Raw genomic sequence first — 18447 nt, 5'->3', positions numbered from 1 at the left:
GAATTAAAGAGTAGTATTGTCCCACTTTAGGGTTGTATAGGGCGGTATAGTGGCAGGTTAGGGCAGTATAGGGTATTATAGTGGCAGGTTAAGAAAGCATAGGGTATTATATTGGCTGGTTAGGGCAGTATTGTAGTGGCAGGTTAGGACAGTATATGGTAGTATATTGGCAGGTTAGTGTAGTATAGGGTGGCATAGTGGCAGATTAGAGTAGTATAGGGTAGTATAGTGGCAAGTTAGGGCAGTATAGAGTATTATAGTGGCAGGTTATGGCAGTATAGGAAATTATAGTATCAAGTTAGGGCAGCAGGGTTATTATAGTGGCAGGTTAGGGTAATATAGGGTAAGGTTAGGGCAGTATAGGGTATTATGGTGGCAGGTTAGGGCAGTATAGGGTATTATGGTGGCAGGTTAGGGCAGTATAGGGTATTATGGTGGCAGGTTAGGGCAGTATAGGGTAATATAGTGACAGGTTAGGGCAGAATAGGGTATTATAGTGGCAGGCTAGGGCTGTATAGAGCATTCTGGTGGCAGGTTAGGGCAGTATAGGGTATTGTGGTGGCAGGTTAGGGGAGTATAGGATATTATAGTGGCAGGTTAGGGGAGTATAGGATATTATAGTGGCAGGTTATGGCAGTATAGGGTATTATAGTGGCAGCCTAGGGCTGCATTTGGTATTATGGTGGCAGGTTAAGGCAGTATAGCATACTTATAGTGGCAAATTAGGGCAGTATAGGGTCCTATAGTGGCAGGTTATGGCAATGTAGGGTATTATGGTGGCAGGCTAGAGCTGTATAGGGTGTTATAGTGGCAGATTAGGGCAGTATAGGGCAATATGGTGGCAGGTTAGGGCAGTATAGGGTATTATGGTGGCAGCATAGGGTAGTATAGAATATTATAGTGGCAGGTTAGGGCAGTATAGGGTATTGTGGTGGCAGGCAAGGACAGTATAGAGTATTATTGTGGGAGGTTAGTGTAGTATAGGGTATTATAGTGTCAGGTTAGGGCAGTATAGGGTATTATCACGGCAGGTTAGGGCAGTATAGTGTATTATCTTGGCGGGTTAGGGCAGTATAGGTATTATCGTGGCAGGGCAGTATAGGGTATTATGGTGGCAGGTAAAGGCAGTATAGGTTATTATGGTGGCAGGTTAGGGCAGTATAGGGTATTATAGCGGCAAGTTATGGCAGCATAGGGTATTATGGTGGCAGGTTAGGGCAGTATAGGGTATTATGGTGGCAAGTTAGAGCAGTATTGGGTATTATAGTGGCATGTTAGGGCAGTATAGGGTATTGTGGTGGCAGGTTAGGGCAGTATAGGGTATTATGGTGGCAGGTTAGGGCAGTATAGGGTATTATAGTGGCGGGTTAGGGCAGCATATGGTATTATATTGACAGGTTGGGGTAGTATAGGGCAAGATTAGGGCAGTATAGGGTATTATGGTGTCAGGTTAGGGTAGTATGGGGTAGTGTGGTGGCAGGTTAGGGCAGCATAGGGTATTATGGTGGCAGGTTAGGGCAGTATGGGGTATTATAGTGGCAGGTTATGGCAGTAAATGGTATTATGGTGGCAGGTTAGGGCAGTATAGGGTATGATGGTTGCAGGTTAAGGCAGTATAGGGTATTATGGTGGCAGGTTAGGGCAGTACAGGATATTATAGAGGCAGGCTAGGACACTATAGGGTATTATGGTGGCAGGTTAGGGCAGTGTAGGGTATCATGGTTGAAGGTTAGGGCAGTGTAGGGTATTATGGTGGCAGGTTAGGGCAGTACCGGATATTATAGTGGCAGGTTAGGGCAGTATAGGGTATGTATATGGTATTATGGTGGCAGGTTAGGGCATTATAGGGTTTAACAGTGGCAGGTTAAGGTAGTATAGGGTATTGTAGTGGCAGGTTAGGGCAATATAGGGTATAGTAGTGGCAGGTTAGGGTAGTATAGGGTATTATAGTGGCAGGTTAGGGGAGTATAGGTTATAAAAGTCTAAGGTTAGGGTAGTATAGGGTATTATACTGGCAGGTTAGGGCAGTATAGGTTATAATAGTGGAATGTTAGGGTAGTATAGGGTATTATAGTGGCAGGTTAGGGCTGTGAGTATTAAGAGTGTGGTCAGTCACTTACAGCATGCCTGGAGATAAAGGTTCCCGGGGCTCCTGTGTTTTCTCCTAATTCAGCTGCGGGATAAGCCTGTGAATGAGTTTTTGCAAGGAGTAGAGGATGCAGGCTCACCCCCGGCTCCACCCATCAACCCCGGCTGTCTCAGGAAATATTGAAGATCCCTGAGGGACAGTCTGACCTGATTGGGTGACTGGAGAGTCAGGCCGCCGCCCTCCACCGCTCTGCTGGGCCCCCTGCCGACCCAATGGACTTCTCCACCCAACACATATGATGTTTACAAAGCTAGGAAAGTGCAGGGTGCCCGCTCATTAAGTCGACCCTGCTGCGATCTCCTCTCCGAATGATCCCACACTCTACACCCCCGGGCTGACACTCCTAAGTGATGTGACACCCCCCAAAGTGTGGCACCTGGGGCAGACCGCTCCCCCTCCCCCTTTGGTACGCCACTGATCGGTTGCCTCCTGCCGATTTTCCTTCAGGCTCTTCCTAATGATGGAGATGTAGACTCACACCGCCTCTTGGACAACTTGAGCTATCTCCCATAGCCATCTCCCACCTTCTCAACAGGGGTCTTTTCCAGCAGGCTGGACCCAGGAATACTGCCCTACACTCACATACTGAAAGCTGCCCTTTGCTGCACAGGACTCAGACTATTTATGGACTCCTCCCTAACTTCTGGGCAAACCTCTCCAGGGATTGGGTGACGTTTTATAAATATTCTGGCTGCAGTCTCTGCCCCCCCCCCCCACTAAGACAGGGGGGAGCTGGGGGCGGCAGAGCAGCAGTCTCTAAAATCCGGAGATCCTCCCCTTACCTATATAAGAAAGGTCAAAGCGCAGAGAAGTCATTTGGTGGGAGGCTGTCCCAGGAGGCGGGATCGTTTTTCTTTGTTTTTTTTTTTTTTGTTTTTTCGGCAGGTGGCATGATTGACGATGGATTTATATCAAGGTATAATTTTATATTTATTTATTTTTTTAATAAAGGAATTGTCAAAAATTTTACTCTTGTGCTTATTACTTTTTGACATTTTTTTGGTAAATGGGTAGGGGTACTAAGTACGCAAAACCCATTCACATAGGAGTGGGGCCAAGATCTGAAGGCTCCCTTGGTTAAAAGGGGCTTCCAGATTCTGATAAGCCCCCTGCCTGCAGACCCCCAAAACCACCGGCCACGGTTGTGGGGGATGAGGCCCTTGTCCCCATCAACATGGGTAGAAGATGCTTTGGGGTCCACCTCCCATGTTGAGGGCATGTGGCCTGGTATAGTTCATCTGGGGTGCGCTCACTCGTCTCCCCCTTTCCTGACCTGTTAGGCTGCATACCCACATAAGGGTCTGGTACTGATTCTGGGGGATAACCTCACGTCATTTTTTTTTTTTCATTTTGATGTGGGGTTCCCCTCCAAATATATACCAGATCTGAAGGGCCTGGTATGGACTGGGGGAGGGGACCCCACATCCTGGTTATTCCTTAATTTTTTACCGGCGCTTTTTTTTTGTTCAGCTGTTAGCGTGGAAACCCATTGACAGCTGATGACTCATCAGTTGTTAAGGAAGCTGAGGCTGGCTTCCTGACCCTGCGCCTTAACAACCAGCTTATATTGCTTTGCCCAATCAGGGTGCAGAATGCACTGTGATGTGCTCAGCGCATTGCAGGGTTTTCGTCCGCAAACACCCTGCAAATTCGGGTGTTTGCCAAAAGGCCAAACAGGCAAATGTTCGGCCCGAACTCATGCTGATTACTATTTGTGATTTCTGATGGGCTCAACAGGTATTTTTCTGTACTTAGCCTGAAAAAGAACACAAATGCAGCCAACACATCTAGTGACTGGTAAGCTGCAGTATATTACATTTCTCTTCTTGGAGTTTGTAAAACCATATTAAACACTGCCTGGCCAAAATAAAAGTCACCTCCAAAATTTAAGGTCACACACTCTAATATTTAGTTGGCTTTGATTAAGAGCCGGTTCACACTACCGCGACCAGAAAGTCGCCCCGTGACTTGAAGAGACTTGTTTAGAGACTTGTTTAGAGACTTGGAAGAGACTTGGAAGAGACTTGGAAGAGACTTGGAAGAGACTTGGAAGAGACTTGGAAGAGACTTGTGCACTACTTTGAAGAGACAGGCGACTTTGTCTGTGGGGAATGCCTGGCTAATCTCTTTCTTCTTCCTGGAAAGTCTGATAACAAGTCGTGTCAATTAAGCTAAGGAGGCGACTCCCATTGAAGTCTATGGGACAGGTCGGATCACAGGTAGTACAGGACCCTATTCTGAAGTCGGAGCAACTACATTAGTGCCAATTAAGACGGCACTGATTGATTAACATTGCTTTTGTTATGTCAAGGGACCTGGGGCGACACAAGTCGCCTCACAAGTCGTGCTAGTGTGAATGGGCTCTAAGACACGCATTCGCTGTGGCATTGTTTTGATAAGCTTCTGAAATGTCACAAGATTTATTTTCATCCAGTGTTGCATTCATTTTTCACCAAGTTCTTATATTGATGATGGGAGAGTCGGACCACTGCCCAAAGCCTTCTCCAGCACATTCCAAAGATTCTCAATGGGATTAAGTTCTGGACTCTGTGGAGGCCAATCCATGTGTGAAAATGATGTTTCATGCTCCCTGAACCACTCTTTCACAATTTAAGATCAATGAATCCTGGCATTGTCATCTTGGAATATGCCCATGCCATCAGGGAAGAAAAATTCCATTGATAGAATAACCTGGTCATTCAGTATAGTAGGTAGTCAGCTGACCTCATTCTTTGGGCACATGCAGTTACAATCCAATAGGATAGTTACTGCATGCTTAGTTTAGTTAGTTGCTTAGTTAATTCCAGGAGGCAACTTTTTTTTTGGTCACGCAGTATATTTTTCTCTACTAGTGGTTGGTTAACTAAAAATTGTTGAGCTACCTCCAAAATGAGTGAATAGGTTTGCGTGATGCAGTTATAATAGCCTTGGTGGTTTAACTTCAATCACTCTTTCGGGTTTATTTACTAAAACTGGAGAGTGCAAAATCTGGTGCAGCTTGGCAAAGAAACCAATCAGCTTTCAAGCCTAATTGAACAAGCTGAAGTTAGAAGCTGATTGGCTACCATGAAAAGCTGCACCAGCTTTTACACTCTCCAGTTTTAGTAAATCAACCCCTTTGAGTCTCTTATTATTTCGAATAGTATGAAAGTGTGAAATCCAGTTGGGGTGGTTTGTAGGTCTTCTATGGGACTAAACTGCCTAATAAAATACCTGAATATCACTTTGTTCTTCAGTTGAAGCAGTTATACTCTTTACCCTAGTTAGTAAATGGTAATTTTGCACATTTCCACAATAGCACGAAAGATGACGCAGAGGAAGCCTCTGGGACCCTGAATAACCACCAGCTACTGTATAGTCCAGATGCTGACCCTTGAAATGCAATAAAATTAAATGAAATTGCAAAGGACCTTGATGTTTTTTTGGAAATGGACACAAAGCAGGATCTTATATGTATATTCTTTCTTTATTTATTTTTTTATTTTTTTAAATGCTGACAATGAAAAAGAAACCCACTTGAAAACAACATGTAGAAGTAATGGAACTTTTTTTCCTCTGTAGTCTGGGTGAGCTGCGGATCCTGGGTCTATGTAGATTTAGCATGCTCCCTGCTGCTTGTTGAAGTCTTGCGAGTTTTCCCCGTGCCTCTAGCGCTGTTCTGACTTATTCCGGTAGCAGCTGGTGGCTTCTCTCTGCTGAAGCAAGCAGAAAACACTCCGTAAGGAGCAAGCAGCTGTGTGCTAGATAGTGAAAATAACCATATTGCAGTTTTTTACTTTGAACAGAATCTGTCATACAACCACGGTGCAGGTAGCCATTTTGTCAGCTCAAATGGTAGCAGAACTAGCACCATATCCGCTCATAGGAATGCTGTAGAGACAGTAGTAAAGAAAAGACTGCTGCAAGATATTTCAGCATCAGCAGATTTAAGCATCTACCAAGAGAAGAAATTGACACTGCTAAACTCCTTTAAAAATGCTAGTTGCCTGGCCATCTCTGCCTGCAGTACTTGCATGCAGATGAAAGCAGAACTTTACCACCCGCTAATGGGAGAGTTCAGTAATGTGCACAGTATACTTGTACATTCGGGCACAGTTGTACTTAAGCAATGCACACGGGTTAAAGCAGGCGGTACGAAGGTGAAACACCTCCTTGTGGCATGTGAAATGCTCTCCGAAGAGTGACTTAAATGCCAATTGCTCTTCAGAAAGCAAACTACACGTGAATGAGCCCTTATTTTTTTTACATTATTTTTGACATTTTTTTTACTTTTTTTTTTAAGTTTAATAATTTTTTATATATTTTAAATGTTTTTAACTGCACTTTTGGGGGTGGGGAGACCCTTGATGCCTCACTTTTAAGACAGAGAAAGGGACTGAGAACACCCCAAATCCTCCAATCCCTTTCTCTGCAGCTGCACTGGAGGTAAATGAATAAGAAGCTCTCGGAGGCTTTCTGTTCATTCATAAATTGAAGCGTAGTAAACACAGTTTACTATGCTTCAGTTATAAACGAGAATATTTTCGCTCACTATATTCATTCAGGAAGGGGCTGGTAAATATAATGTTCTAACTGACACCCCCCCCCCCTCCCCCTGCTCTCCATCCTGAAACAATCTCCATGTGTGCTCTTCTCATTAATAAATATGCAGACAAACAAGGTATACAGCTAAGATGTTGATAAATAATCAATAAATATGGCAATGCAAAGATCGAGTGCTATAGGCAGGGCAAAACTGGTTGGCCAAAAAGTGTGTAGTGCTCTGATTGCCCAAAGTGCCTAGTGCTAACGAATGGAACGCTGGTACAATGTGCAAATATAATAATATGGATAATAGTGCTGGTAAATACATATGTAAGGTGATACTTACAGTGCTGATACTTACAATTAATAAAAAAATAATCTTAGCTGAAGAAAAAGTACATAAATACAAATATTTATCATAAATACGTCTTGTTGCAATAAAGGCAATGGTGATAAATAGATAAGTTCAAATAAAGTGCATAGTGCAGGGATCTTGGGAAAGAAGAAGGTAAAACGCAAGTCTCTTCACTTGTGATAAAGTGTGATAACGGTGCTTTGTGCTAAACCAAATGCTGGGTGCTGGTGGCAATAAATAAATCCGTGGTATACGTGGGCGTTACCGGATACCTCCAGAAAGAAAGTGCAGGCGGTGGACCGTGAGGGGGTCTCCTAATGGTGTGGTTGGCCTCTCACCTGTCACTTTCTTGTATAAAGCCTATAGGTAGATATGGCTGCAGGGTTCCAGGGATGGTTCCCTCTCCTGGTTCCTGGTACTGGTCTGTCCTCTGGTAAAGGGGGGGGTCACTCCAGGGGTCCCGGGGTCCTGTGAATGGGGTCTCCTATGATCCTAAGAATGGGGATTCCGTTGGGATGCTCTGCTACTCCTTGCAGTACTCTCCTGGCAGTACTCTCAGACATGGGGTAAAAATATAGAGCCTCTCATGGTGTAGTATGTCAAACCATGTCAGAAAGACAGTAAGAACGAGTGTGGGTGATGTGTGTCTCTTCCTCGTACGTCACTTCCGGGGGTCCTACGTGTTGCGTTTTTTTATGTGAGTTACTGCTATTTTATTTAAATAAATTGTTTGGCATACTACACCATGAGAGGCTCTATATTTGTACCCCATGTCTGAGAGTACTGCCAGGTGATGGAGAGGCAGGGCAGCAGGAACAAGGGAAGATTTTCCTCAGGGACAGGATCAGTTTGCAAAGGACTGGAGGGAGCAACCGTTCTTCATGTTTTTCACCAAATGGCGCTGTCCTATGGGTAGAGTCCACTGATATCCTCAGGACTGCTTCACAGAGCTCAGCAGTCTGGGTCTTTTAAAACATATTTGGATCCAAAAGCACAGTTTTGATATAACAGCCTCTGCCTGCAGTGTATCAGCTGTGGTATCTGCACCACCAATCTTGGTGGGAATAGCACCGCAGTGAAACTAATCAGCAGCAGAAAGTGTGCACTCCTCCTTGTTCCTCACTTTCCACCTTTTTCTCCTCTTTCTTAACACAAGTTGTATCTGCTGCAACGTCTATTGCTGCTAATGATAGGTTAAGAGATTTCAGAGGCTTACAATAAGCAACATCAGGCTGGGAAGAGAGTAAGCATTGAGCCACACTGCATATGGTCAATTATAGTTTTGAACCTCATCATGGGTCTCCAATACCCACCTGCCATCTCAGGGGAGCTAGGGTTCTTTTCACAATAATAATGGTTTATGGTTGGCTTTATTTGTTCTGCACAGTTAGGAAATATATGTGACAAGGGTTCCAATGGAAGGAGTGTAGATTTTTTCCAGTTAATGGTGAAAACTGAATGAGACTCGTACTTCAGAGATACATTTCAGTCTTTGCAGATGACACCAAGCTATGCAGTGGAATAACTTCCTTACAGGATGTCTCCAACTTACAAGCCGACCTCAATGCACTGTTTCATTGGGCAACTATGTGGCAAATGAGGTTTAATGTTGATAAATAGAAAGTTATGCAATTGGGGCATAAGAATATGCAAGCATCATACATACAAGGTGGAGTACAACTGGGGAAATCCATAGTGGAGAAGGATCTGGGTGTTCTGGTAGATCATAGGCTTAATAATAGCATGAAATGCCAAGCTGCGGTTTCCAAAGCAAGCAAAGTCAGTTCTTGTATTATGAGAGACATGGACTCGAGAGAGTTAGATATTGATTTGCCCCTGTACAATCCTTAGTAAGACCTCATTCGGAATATGCAGTTCAGTTTTAGACACCAGTTCTCAAAAAGGATATCGGGAACTGTAGAAAGTACAGAGAAGGGCAACCAAACTGATAAGAGGCAAGGAGGAGCTCAGCTATGAGGAAAGATTAGAGGAACTGTATGTATTCTCTCTTGAGAAGAGGAGATTAAGAGGGGATATAATCAACATGTATAAATACATAAGGGGTCCATATAGTTAACTTGGTGTTGAGTTATTCACTTTAAGGTCATCACAGAGGACAAGGGGGCACTTTTTACATTTAGAGGAAAAGAGATTTTGTCTCCAAATACAGAAAGGTTTCTTCATAGTAAGAGCTGTGAAAATGTGGAATAGACTCCCTCCAGAGGTGGTTCTGGCCAGCTCAGTAGATTGCTTTAAAAAAGGCCTGAATTCTTTCCTAGGTGTACATAATATAAACTGGGTACTAATATTTATAGATAAAGTTGATCCAGGGAATATCAGATTGCCTCTCGGGGGATCAGGAAGGATTTTTTTCCCCCTGCTGTAGCAAATTGGATCATGCTTTGCTGGGGTTTTTCGCCTTCCTCTGGATCAACTGTGGGTAAAGGATTGTGTATATGGGATTGTATGGTTGTGTTTTCTTTTTTCTTTTTTTATTGGTGGAGCTAGATGGACTTGTGTCTTTTTTCAACCTTACTATGTAACTATGTAATTCAGAATTTGCGCAGCATCTTGTGAATTTTTAAAGAGGTTACCAGAACAGTGAGGCACAATGAGGCTGGGATTAGCAACCTAATTCCTCTTGTGTTCCTCCTGGAGCACAGCACTGTGTGGTGTCATAGACTGGGTACTGGAGGCAGCAGCAAGAGGAATAGAAGACTTTCTGTTGTCTCACAATAAGCAAACTATATTGCTTACTGCCTCTATCTTTGAGAGGAAGAAGCAGGAGACAGAAAGTTGGGGTGCTTGAGGAGAGGAGGAGGAAATGAGACAGGCTTCCAGAGGGACATTTTACCTCTCCCAAAACCTTTGTATTGTACATGAGTGGAGTGAGATATTTAAGGACAGTATTGTCCTTAGTGACAGGGAAGACTGAGTTTTTCTGCTGTAGGCAATTTGTGGTGAATTACTGTAGCTCTTTAATATTGAAAAAATTTCACAAGAACTTCAGGATTTGGGGGATGAAAGAGAGAGAGAAACACACATTGTTGGATGGACAATAATTAGGCCACAATGTAAGAGGGAGAGACAAGGCAAGATAAAATATCCCTCATCTCTCTCTCTCACATTGCAGCCTAATGAAGCTGCTTTTATACCGTCCAGTTACTGTACAACATTTGACTCTGAAATATTACACTCTAATTTCTTTTTCAGAATAGAATCTGCCCCGGCTCTCCCTTCCTTAAAGGGTAAAGCAACTTTCATGGAAAGAAATATAGCAAATAAAAACAAATAATACAGCATATACAGTTGTTACACAAGCCATATTGTAATTTAATGTTTTTAAAAATTACCTTTCCTTTTCAAACTGCAGCACTGTAATTTTCTGTGAAAAGTAATACAAAATGGCAACTTGGAGACATTCTGTACAGTTTGCATACGGAACGACCCCAGAAATTTAATTTACTGCTTGGGTGGAGAACTCTGCACTAAGGTACAAGTCATATTTTTTTGGTGAGATACTTCCAAAGGGTTAAACATTTCTAAACGGATGCTGACACTAACTTTTCATCTGATTCATTTTTAATTTAATCATAGCCTTGAAAGTGCACCAGCTGATTAAAATGAATTAGTCCCTCCCATTCAGAATCAAAAAGACCAACTGCTTTCAGATCAGAAACAGGTAGGAATCTGCAATAAAGTTTGTTAAAATCCTTGTAATGTACAGTACATTAATCACTAAGAGGGGATTGTATTTTTCTCAACAAAAGTGGAGTTAACACCCAGTTTCTGCTGAATCTTTTCCTTCAGATTTAAATACACTTCCAACATTTTCAGGAGAGAGAGCTGGCAACAAAAATGAGTACACCCCTAAGTGACAACGTCTAAAACTGTCAAAATTCTGTGTGGCCACCATTATTTTCCAGCCCTGCTTTAACCCTCTTGGGCATGGAGTTCACCAGAGCTTCACAGGTTGCCCCTGGAGTCCTCTTCCACTCCTCCATGATGACATTACGGAGCTGGTGGATGTTAGAGACCTTGCGTTCCTCCACCTTTCATTTGAGGATGCCCCAAAGATACTCAATAGGGTTTAGGTCTGGAGACATGCTTGGCCGGTCCATCACCTTTACCCTCAGCTTCTTTAGCTAGCCAGTGGTAATCTTGGAAGTGTGTTTGGGGTTGTTATCATGCTGGAATACTGCCCTGCGGCCCAGTCTCTGAGGGGTGGGGATCATGCTCTGCTTCAGTATGTCACAGTACATGTTGGCATTCATGGTTTCTCGATGAACTGTAGCTCCCCAGTGTTGTCAGCACTTATGCAGCCCCAGACCATGACACTCCCACCACCATGCTTGACTGTAGGCAAGACACACTTTTTCTTTTACTCCTCACCTGGTTGCTGCCACACACGCTTGACACCATCTGAACCAAATAAGTTTATCTTGGTCTCATCGGACCACAGGACATGGCTCCAGTATTATCCTTATTCTGCTTGTCTTCAGCAAACTGTTTGCGGGATTTCTTTTGCACCCTCTTCCTTCTGGGAGGACAGCCATGCAGACCAATTTTATGCAGTGTGCAGCGTATGGTCATCATGCAAGTGCACCCTATCTTTGCAAACTGGACTAGACAAATGGTTCAGCCAACTAAAGAGACTACCCTTCTACCATCCATAAGTGACCTTGCAAGCTCTGCTGCCCTCGAAGGAGTGACTTGATGTATCACAGACTGTTCCAGAATATCAAGCCCTGGACATCAAAGACTTAACTTGGTAACATTACCTGTTCTGTGTATTCTGTAGAAATGCTGAGCTGAGGTTGACATTTTGTGGTCTCTCTGACTGAAGAGTGGGTTTTGAAATTCATCAGAGACTTTATTGTCTTATAAACCTGTGTTACACTGGCATGTTGTTCTTTCACTCTTACAAGTAATTTTTCATGGACGTATATAATCTTAAGTGGTGAAACCAAAAGATTTTAAGCGAGGTGTGTTGTGTCCCACCTGTGATGTCCTTGTCTGCTACTGGTATGTATAGCTTTCCTATTATTGTTGATATCATGTTCTTATCTATGCTAATTTCTAATGGTAGATTTTTGTCATAGCAACTTGTTTATTTAGCATTGGTGTAATCTTTCTGCTTTCCCCTCCTATGTAATATAGTCTTGGTCAGTTAGTCTCTAGTAATCATAGAAGATACTAGACTGGGGAGATCATTGTCCTTTTACATTTTAAGAGACTGAATGTCTGTTTTGTGCTCTAAGGCTGCGCCTACATTAATATTTTTTTAAATCTCAGCCAGCAGGTTGAACAAAAAAAAAACACTTGATTCCCGGTCAACACACTCGATGTGCATGGGGGAATCCTCCACACTGAGCAATTGTATTCTGACAGTGGGGAGACTGATCAGTGCAGCTGGCTATTGCCGACGGCACTGATGAAGTGGACATTTTCCAACAGGGCGGTTGTACAGAAGTCGATCAGGTGATTTGATATGAATTTTTATCTATATATGGCTGGTTTAGGAAGTAAAATAGAGTTGGATTCAACTTCTTTGTCTTTTTAGAGAGTTTAGCTATCTGTGGATTTTGCTGAATGAGAAGGTGATCATACTGTCCAGACAGATCGATATTTATGGAGGTATGTACAAAATGTGTGGCTGTTGTCTCTAAATAACACACTCTAATGTTTATTTTAGGATAAAATCTGCCTTACCTCTCCCTTTTAGATTGCTGCCTTAAGAAGCTGCTTTAATACTGTCCAGCCACTGTAAAGTATTTGTGGATGTTGTTTCTAAAATACGTTCTAATTTCTATTTCAGGAAAAAACCTCCCTCTTACATTATTGCCTTACCAAAGTACAACGTTAAGCCTTTTTGCTTTATTTTTTTTAATAGTAAACTCTCCTGCAGCTTTTATATTTGTTTCAACTGCTACTACCAGCAATGAATTGAAGATAAAAAAATCAGATGTGACAACAGCCAAAATTACCCCTCCCCCCCCCATAGTTTTCAATAAGGTTCAATTTTAAGTTCAGGTTTATTTCAGATTTCACACAAAATTCGACAGCCCCCAGTGAACTGAACCCAGCCACATTTGTTCATCACTAGTTCATCACATATGTGGCATACAGTCTATTTACAATATATTGTAAATATACAGTATGTCAAATATATCATTTTTTTGCAAATAAATTGGAAATATGTTTACGTTGGATAAAAAAATCAGGTGGGACAACAGTCAAAATTACCTGAAACAAGCCTTTTTTTAAAGTGGAGTTCCGGCCAAAAATACTTTTTTAAGATAAAAATACCCCTTTATTCCTAACATATCGCCAATTACATTTACATTATTCACAGATTACAGTACAGTACAGTATTTGATTGTAGATAATTTCTTACCTTTAAAATTAATTGCAGAGCACGGCCATCTCCGGTGTGGGCTTCTGAAGCCGCTGTGTCCCCTCTTCCTGGTTTCTGGCTACCCAGAATGCCGATCACACGCTTGCGCATGCGCTGTAGATTGTGATCGGCAATCAGAGGAGCGGCCGGCCATGCCCCTTGCCTCCTGGGATTGATGACACACATTTCCCAGAATGCAATGCAAAGCCAGAAGTGACGTCCGGGGCCGCGGCCACAGAGGGAGGAGAAGGAGGAAGTTGAACAAACTATCCTCTAAAAATAAGGTAAGGGACCCCAAATTTTTTTTTAAAAAGCCCAATTCTTCTTTAGCATACGATCACTGCTGGAATCAGCAAAGTGTAAAATTAGGGTGAAACTCTGCGTAAAGTAATGAATCAGATTGGGGTGCTAATGTTGCAGGCAATCAACTAACAGTAAAAAAAAAAATTACTAATCCAAAATATGAAATGCCAGAATATAGGGTTGCAGAAAATTGCACTGTAACGTAACACTGCATACAGCTTAGAGGTATCCCCCAAGCCGGTTATGTAAAAAATGGGTGTTTTCCCATGTCACACTCGGAGTCACACTAAATGGAGAACCCTCTCCCCGCTGTTTTGTGTTTTTTTTTTTTTTTATGCATCGGTACAGGGCTCAGCTTTGCAAGCCCTTTTTGGACAAACGTTCGCCTATTAGTCTTGAAAATGGCAAGAGTTGATTAAAGATTCACCCACCCCATAGCTTTCAGATTTTAAGTTTAGGTTTATTTCAGATTTCACACAAAATTTGACAGCCCCAGCGAACTGAACCCAGCCACCTTTGTTCATCACTAGTCTCCTACTTTGCTTCTGTTTTAGCAGCACAGCCTACTTCAGACGTTTTGGCAACACAATTCTGGTATAGTGGGGTGCCAATGTCCCCTACTGTGCACCATGATGCAAGCAGTAGTAAGGCAGGGGTTTGAGAATTGAGCCATCCCACATAAAAGATAAATACATTTCCAATATATTTAGAAAAAAAAATACGTATGCAACATACAGTATATTTACAATATATTGTAAATATACAGTATGTCACATATATAATTTTTTTTTATAAATATATTGGAAATATATTTCCGTTGGATATAAAAAACTGCCAAAATTACCTGAAGCAAGCCTTTTTTTAAGTAATGAATCAGACCGGGTGCTAATGTTGCTAATGTTGTCATCTAAAAGCTAAAAAAATTAATTACTAATCCAAAATGTCAAATGCCAGAATATGGGGTTGCAGAAAATTGCACTGTAACTTAACACCGCATGCAGATTAGAGTATCTCCCAAGCATGTTAAGTAAAAGATTGGTGTTTTCCCATGTCACACTTGAAGTCACACTAAATGGAGAACCCTCTCCCCGCTGTTTTGTATTTTTTACCTTTTTTTAATGCATCAGTACAGTGCTCAGGTCTGCAAGCCCTTTTTGGACAAACCTTTGCCTATTAGCCTTGAAAATGGCAAGAGTTGACTAAAGATTCACCCCCCCCCCATAGTTTTCAATAGGGTCCAGCTTTAAGTTCAGGTTTATTTCGGACTTCACACAAAATTCAACAGTCCCCAGCAAACTGAACCCACATTTATTTCTCACTAGTCTCCTACTTTGCTTCTGTTCTAGCAGTACAGCCTACTTCAGACTCTTTGGCAACAAAACTTCTGGTATGGTGGGGTGCCAGTGTCCTCTACTGTGCTCCATGATTTTAAAGGTTTCATTCTGCAAGCAGTAGTAAGGCAGGGGGTTGGAGAGTTGAACCATCCCACATGGAAGATAGTAAATATACAGTATGTCACATTTATAATTTTTTTTTTATAAATATATTGGAAATATATTTTCGTTGGATAAAAAAAATCAGGTGTGACAACAGCCAAAATTATCGGAACCAAGCCTTTTTTATGTAATGAATCAGATTGGGGTGCTAATGTTGCAGGCAATTATCTAAAAGTTAAAAAAAATTAATTACTCCACAGTTTGATCCCTGGGGATGGGATGTCCTGGAGGAGATCATGACCTTGTTCCCTCTTTCCTTTACCCCGATTGAACTCCACCTTTGCAATATAGTTCTATACTTCAAACAAGATAGATATGTTTTGTTCCTGTGCTATGCAATTTTCATGTATTTGGGAAATTACGTTCATATCTTTATCTATTTGTTATATGTTCTTAAACTAATAAAAAATTTTGAACAAGAAAAAAATTAATTACTAATCCAAAATGTGAAATGCCAGAATATGGGGTTGCAGAAAATTGCTCTGTAACTTAACAATGTATGTTAAGTATCTCCCAAGCATGTTAAAGTGGAGTTCCACCCGAAATTTATACTTACCTCCATCTTCTCGCTCCGGGTCACCTGAAAAACAAATGGATAATCGCAATTTTTTTTTTTTTTACTTACCTTGTAGAGAAAATATACTTACCTTACTTCCTTCTTCCTCCCCTCGGATGCCACGGCGATTCGTCACTTCCTGGCGTTTGCAAAGATTCCTGGGAGCTGAACGTCATCGCTCCGAGGAATCAATGCGCCTGCACCGGCCCTAACGTCAGTTCCGGTGCGCATGCGTCATTCCCTTCTAAACAGCTTCTGGGCATGCCGTGAGGGGTTGTGGAGGGATGACGCGCACGCACCGGAAGTGACGGCGGGGCCGGTGCAGTGCATCGTGGGACCGAAGAAGAAGGAAGAGGACGCAGAAGAGGATCGCGCTGGCTTCAAGCTACCCACGCCTGAGATGGCAGCGCTGGAGAATACTTTTTCAAGGTAAGTATTTCTCCTAAAAGGTAAGTGCAACCCGGGACAGATCAGAGGCTAGCCATTGTGGAATGTACTAGCCCTGACTGTCCCGGGGGTATTTTTATTAAAAAAAAGTATCCCCTGGGTGGAACTCCGCTTTAAGTAAAAAAATTGGCCTTTTCCCATGTCACACTCGAAGTCACACTAAATGCGATACAGTGCTCAGCTCTGCAAGCCCTTTTTGGACAAACCTTCGCCTATTAGCCTTGAAAATGGCGAGAGTTGATTAAAACGTCACCCCCCCCCCATAGTTTTCAATAGGGTTCAGCTTTAAGTTCAGGTTTATTCGGACTTCACGTAAAATTCTACAGTCCCCAGTGAACTGAACCCAGTCTCATTTTTTCCTTACTAGTCTCCTAATTTGCTTTTGTTCTAGCAATACAGCTCAGTAAAAACTCTTTGGCAACAAAACTTCTGGAATGGTGGGGTGCCAGTGTCCCCTATTGTGCACCATGATTTTAAAGGTTTCATTCTGCAAGCAGTAGTAAGGCAGGGGTTGGAGGATTGAACCATCCCACATGGAAGATAAATATATCCAATATATTTAGAGAAAAAAAAATACATATGTAACATACAGTTATTTACAATATATTGTAAATATACAGTATGTCACGTATATATATATATATTTAAAATATATTGGAAATATATTTCTCTTCCATGTGGAATAGCATGCCCAAGTAGGATACAAGCATCCGACAAGTGTTGAATGCTGAAGATGCTAACAGAGGCTGCAATGCTGGAACAGAGTGAAGACCGAAGATATTGGTGTCAGTATAGGAGGAAAATCCATTTGCATTTGTTTAGGGACTTGATAAGGTCTTTTTAAATAAAATAGAGAAAAAATACATTTTTCATTCAAGCTCAGTGGAGCAGCAGTGGTATTATTGCTACAGTATACAGCGATGAAAACAAAACGCTAGGCAACTTTTACCATGATTCCAAATGAATACATACAATTATACAAACAAAAAGGTATATATTGCATATATAATGTATCCTGATGTTATATCCTGATTTTCTTATATTATTCATTTCTTTACAAGCACAACCTCTCCAGACTTTATGCATAATTGCTGAGATGCTAATATGCTCTTTCTGTAATCTTTCCTTCCTGCTGGTTGTATTTGTGTTGGGCTCTTTTGCACACACATATAATAATCACTGATTTTACCAAGTGAAATTGTAAAATCATAACCTGTATTTATGCCAGAGCTGTGCATATGTACAAAATGTGCCGCCAGCGGCAATGCGGGAACGCGACGTGCTGCAGGGAGACATTCGGGCTACTGTTCTCAGGAAAACATAACACATGGCGACCGTAGATTCTGATTACTAACTACTTGACAGGGTAATTGTAGCGAAATTATATTTTTGTAAGCACTCAGCAGGAGACTGTCCAAGGCGTTCAGTCGCTATGGATTCTTTAATGGACACTTTTTGCTGAACCTATGCTTTGTGTCAAACAGAAATGCTCCTCTCTGATGACAGCCGATCGAAAGCTCTGCTGATATGCAACAGGCGACTGTAGGTGGAAGATGGCATCCTGTAATTATTCTAAGAGTGACATGGGGAGGCATGTGGACACCCATGTAATTAGCCTTTAATCTGTAATGACTTATTTTAATGGAATTTTATGTCTGTGAAAACTCACATTTAATGTTTTGAAATTTTATTTTAAAGGGAGATGTCTAGAAATATTTGAATTAAATCAACTGTTTCAAAACATGTCCTTAAATGCCATGAGCAGAGAAAGAATTTCTGGTCCCTTAGCTAAATCACAGGTAAAATAGTTAAAGCAATCTTATCTACTCCCCTCACTTCCTTCATTCACAGGAAAAACAGTTTGAAGGACAGAAAAACCATAGGCTCCTGCTGCTGTCAGTCAAACATTTCTGAGGAGGGAGCGGGGGCATGGCTTACTGGTGCTGTGTATGTCTATAGACCAGCGCTTTTCAACCAGAGTGCCCAGGCACCCTGGGGTGCCTTGAGGTCTCTTCAGAGGTGCCTTGACAAAATGCCTAAAAAATGCCCAAAGATGTATACAGGCCAGCGGGTGGATCAAGCCTGCCTTTCATTACACAAAGCCACAGGTTTTTATTGTGCACCATTTCAACCTACCAGCCACCAGCGGCCTAACAACCATGATATCATCAGTGTTGATAAGAAGGACGTTAACCGGTTGCCGACAGCCGCAAGTACATA

The 18447-nt window shown here is 42.1% G+C and overlaps 1 protein-coding gene across 4 annotated transcripts in view; it reads right to left on the bottom strand.

Moving 5' to 3' along the window:
* Positions 1–5700: 5700 nt before the first annotated feature.
* Positions 5701–18447, bottom strand: part of AGBL4 (AGBL carboxypeptidase 4) — a 2933082-nt gene continuing 2920335 nt past the window's right edge. For 3 of the 4 annotated variants that reach the window (XM_082266214.1, XM_082266217.1, XM_082266216.1), the window contains one exon: positions 5701–5844. In XM_082266214.1, the coding sequence (XP_082122340.1) occupies positions 5736–5844 (109 nt within the window). In that variant the 3' untranslated portion in view covers positions 5701–5735. The remainder of the gene's footprint in view (positions 5845–18447) is intronic. The other variant, XM_082266215.1, reaches the window with a different exon arrangement.

This window comes from Pelophylax lessonae, assembly GCF_965119305.1.
Source record: "Pelophylax lessonae genome assembly, chromosome: 8".
In the NCBI taxonomy this organism is placed as follows: Eukaryota; Metazoa; Chordata; class Amphibia; order Anura; family Ranidae; genus Pelophylax; species Pelophylax lessonae.
The sequence above is the reverse complement of the archived record's forward strand: the minus strand, read 5'-3'. Positions and strand labels throughout refer to the sequence as shown.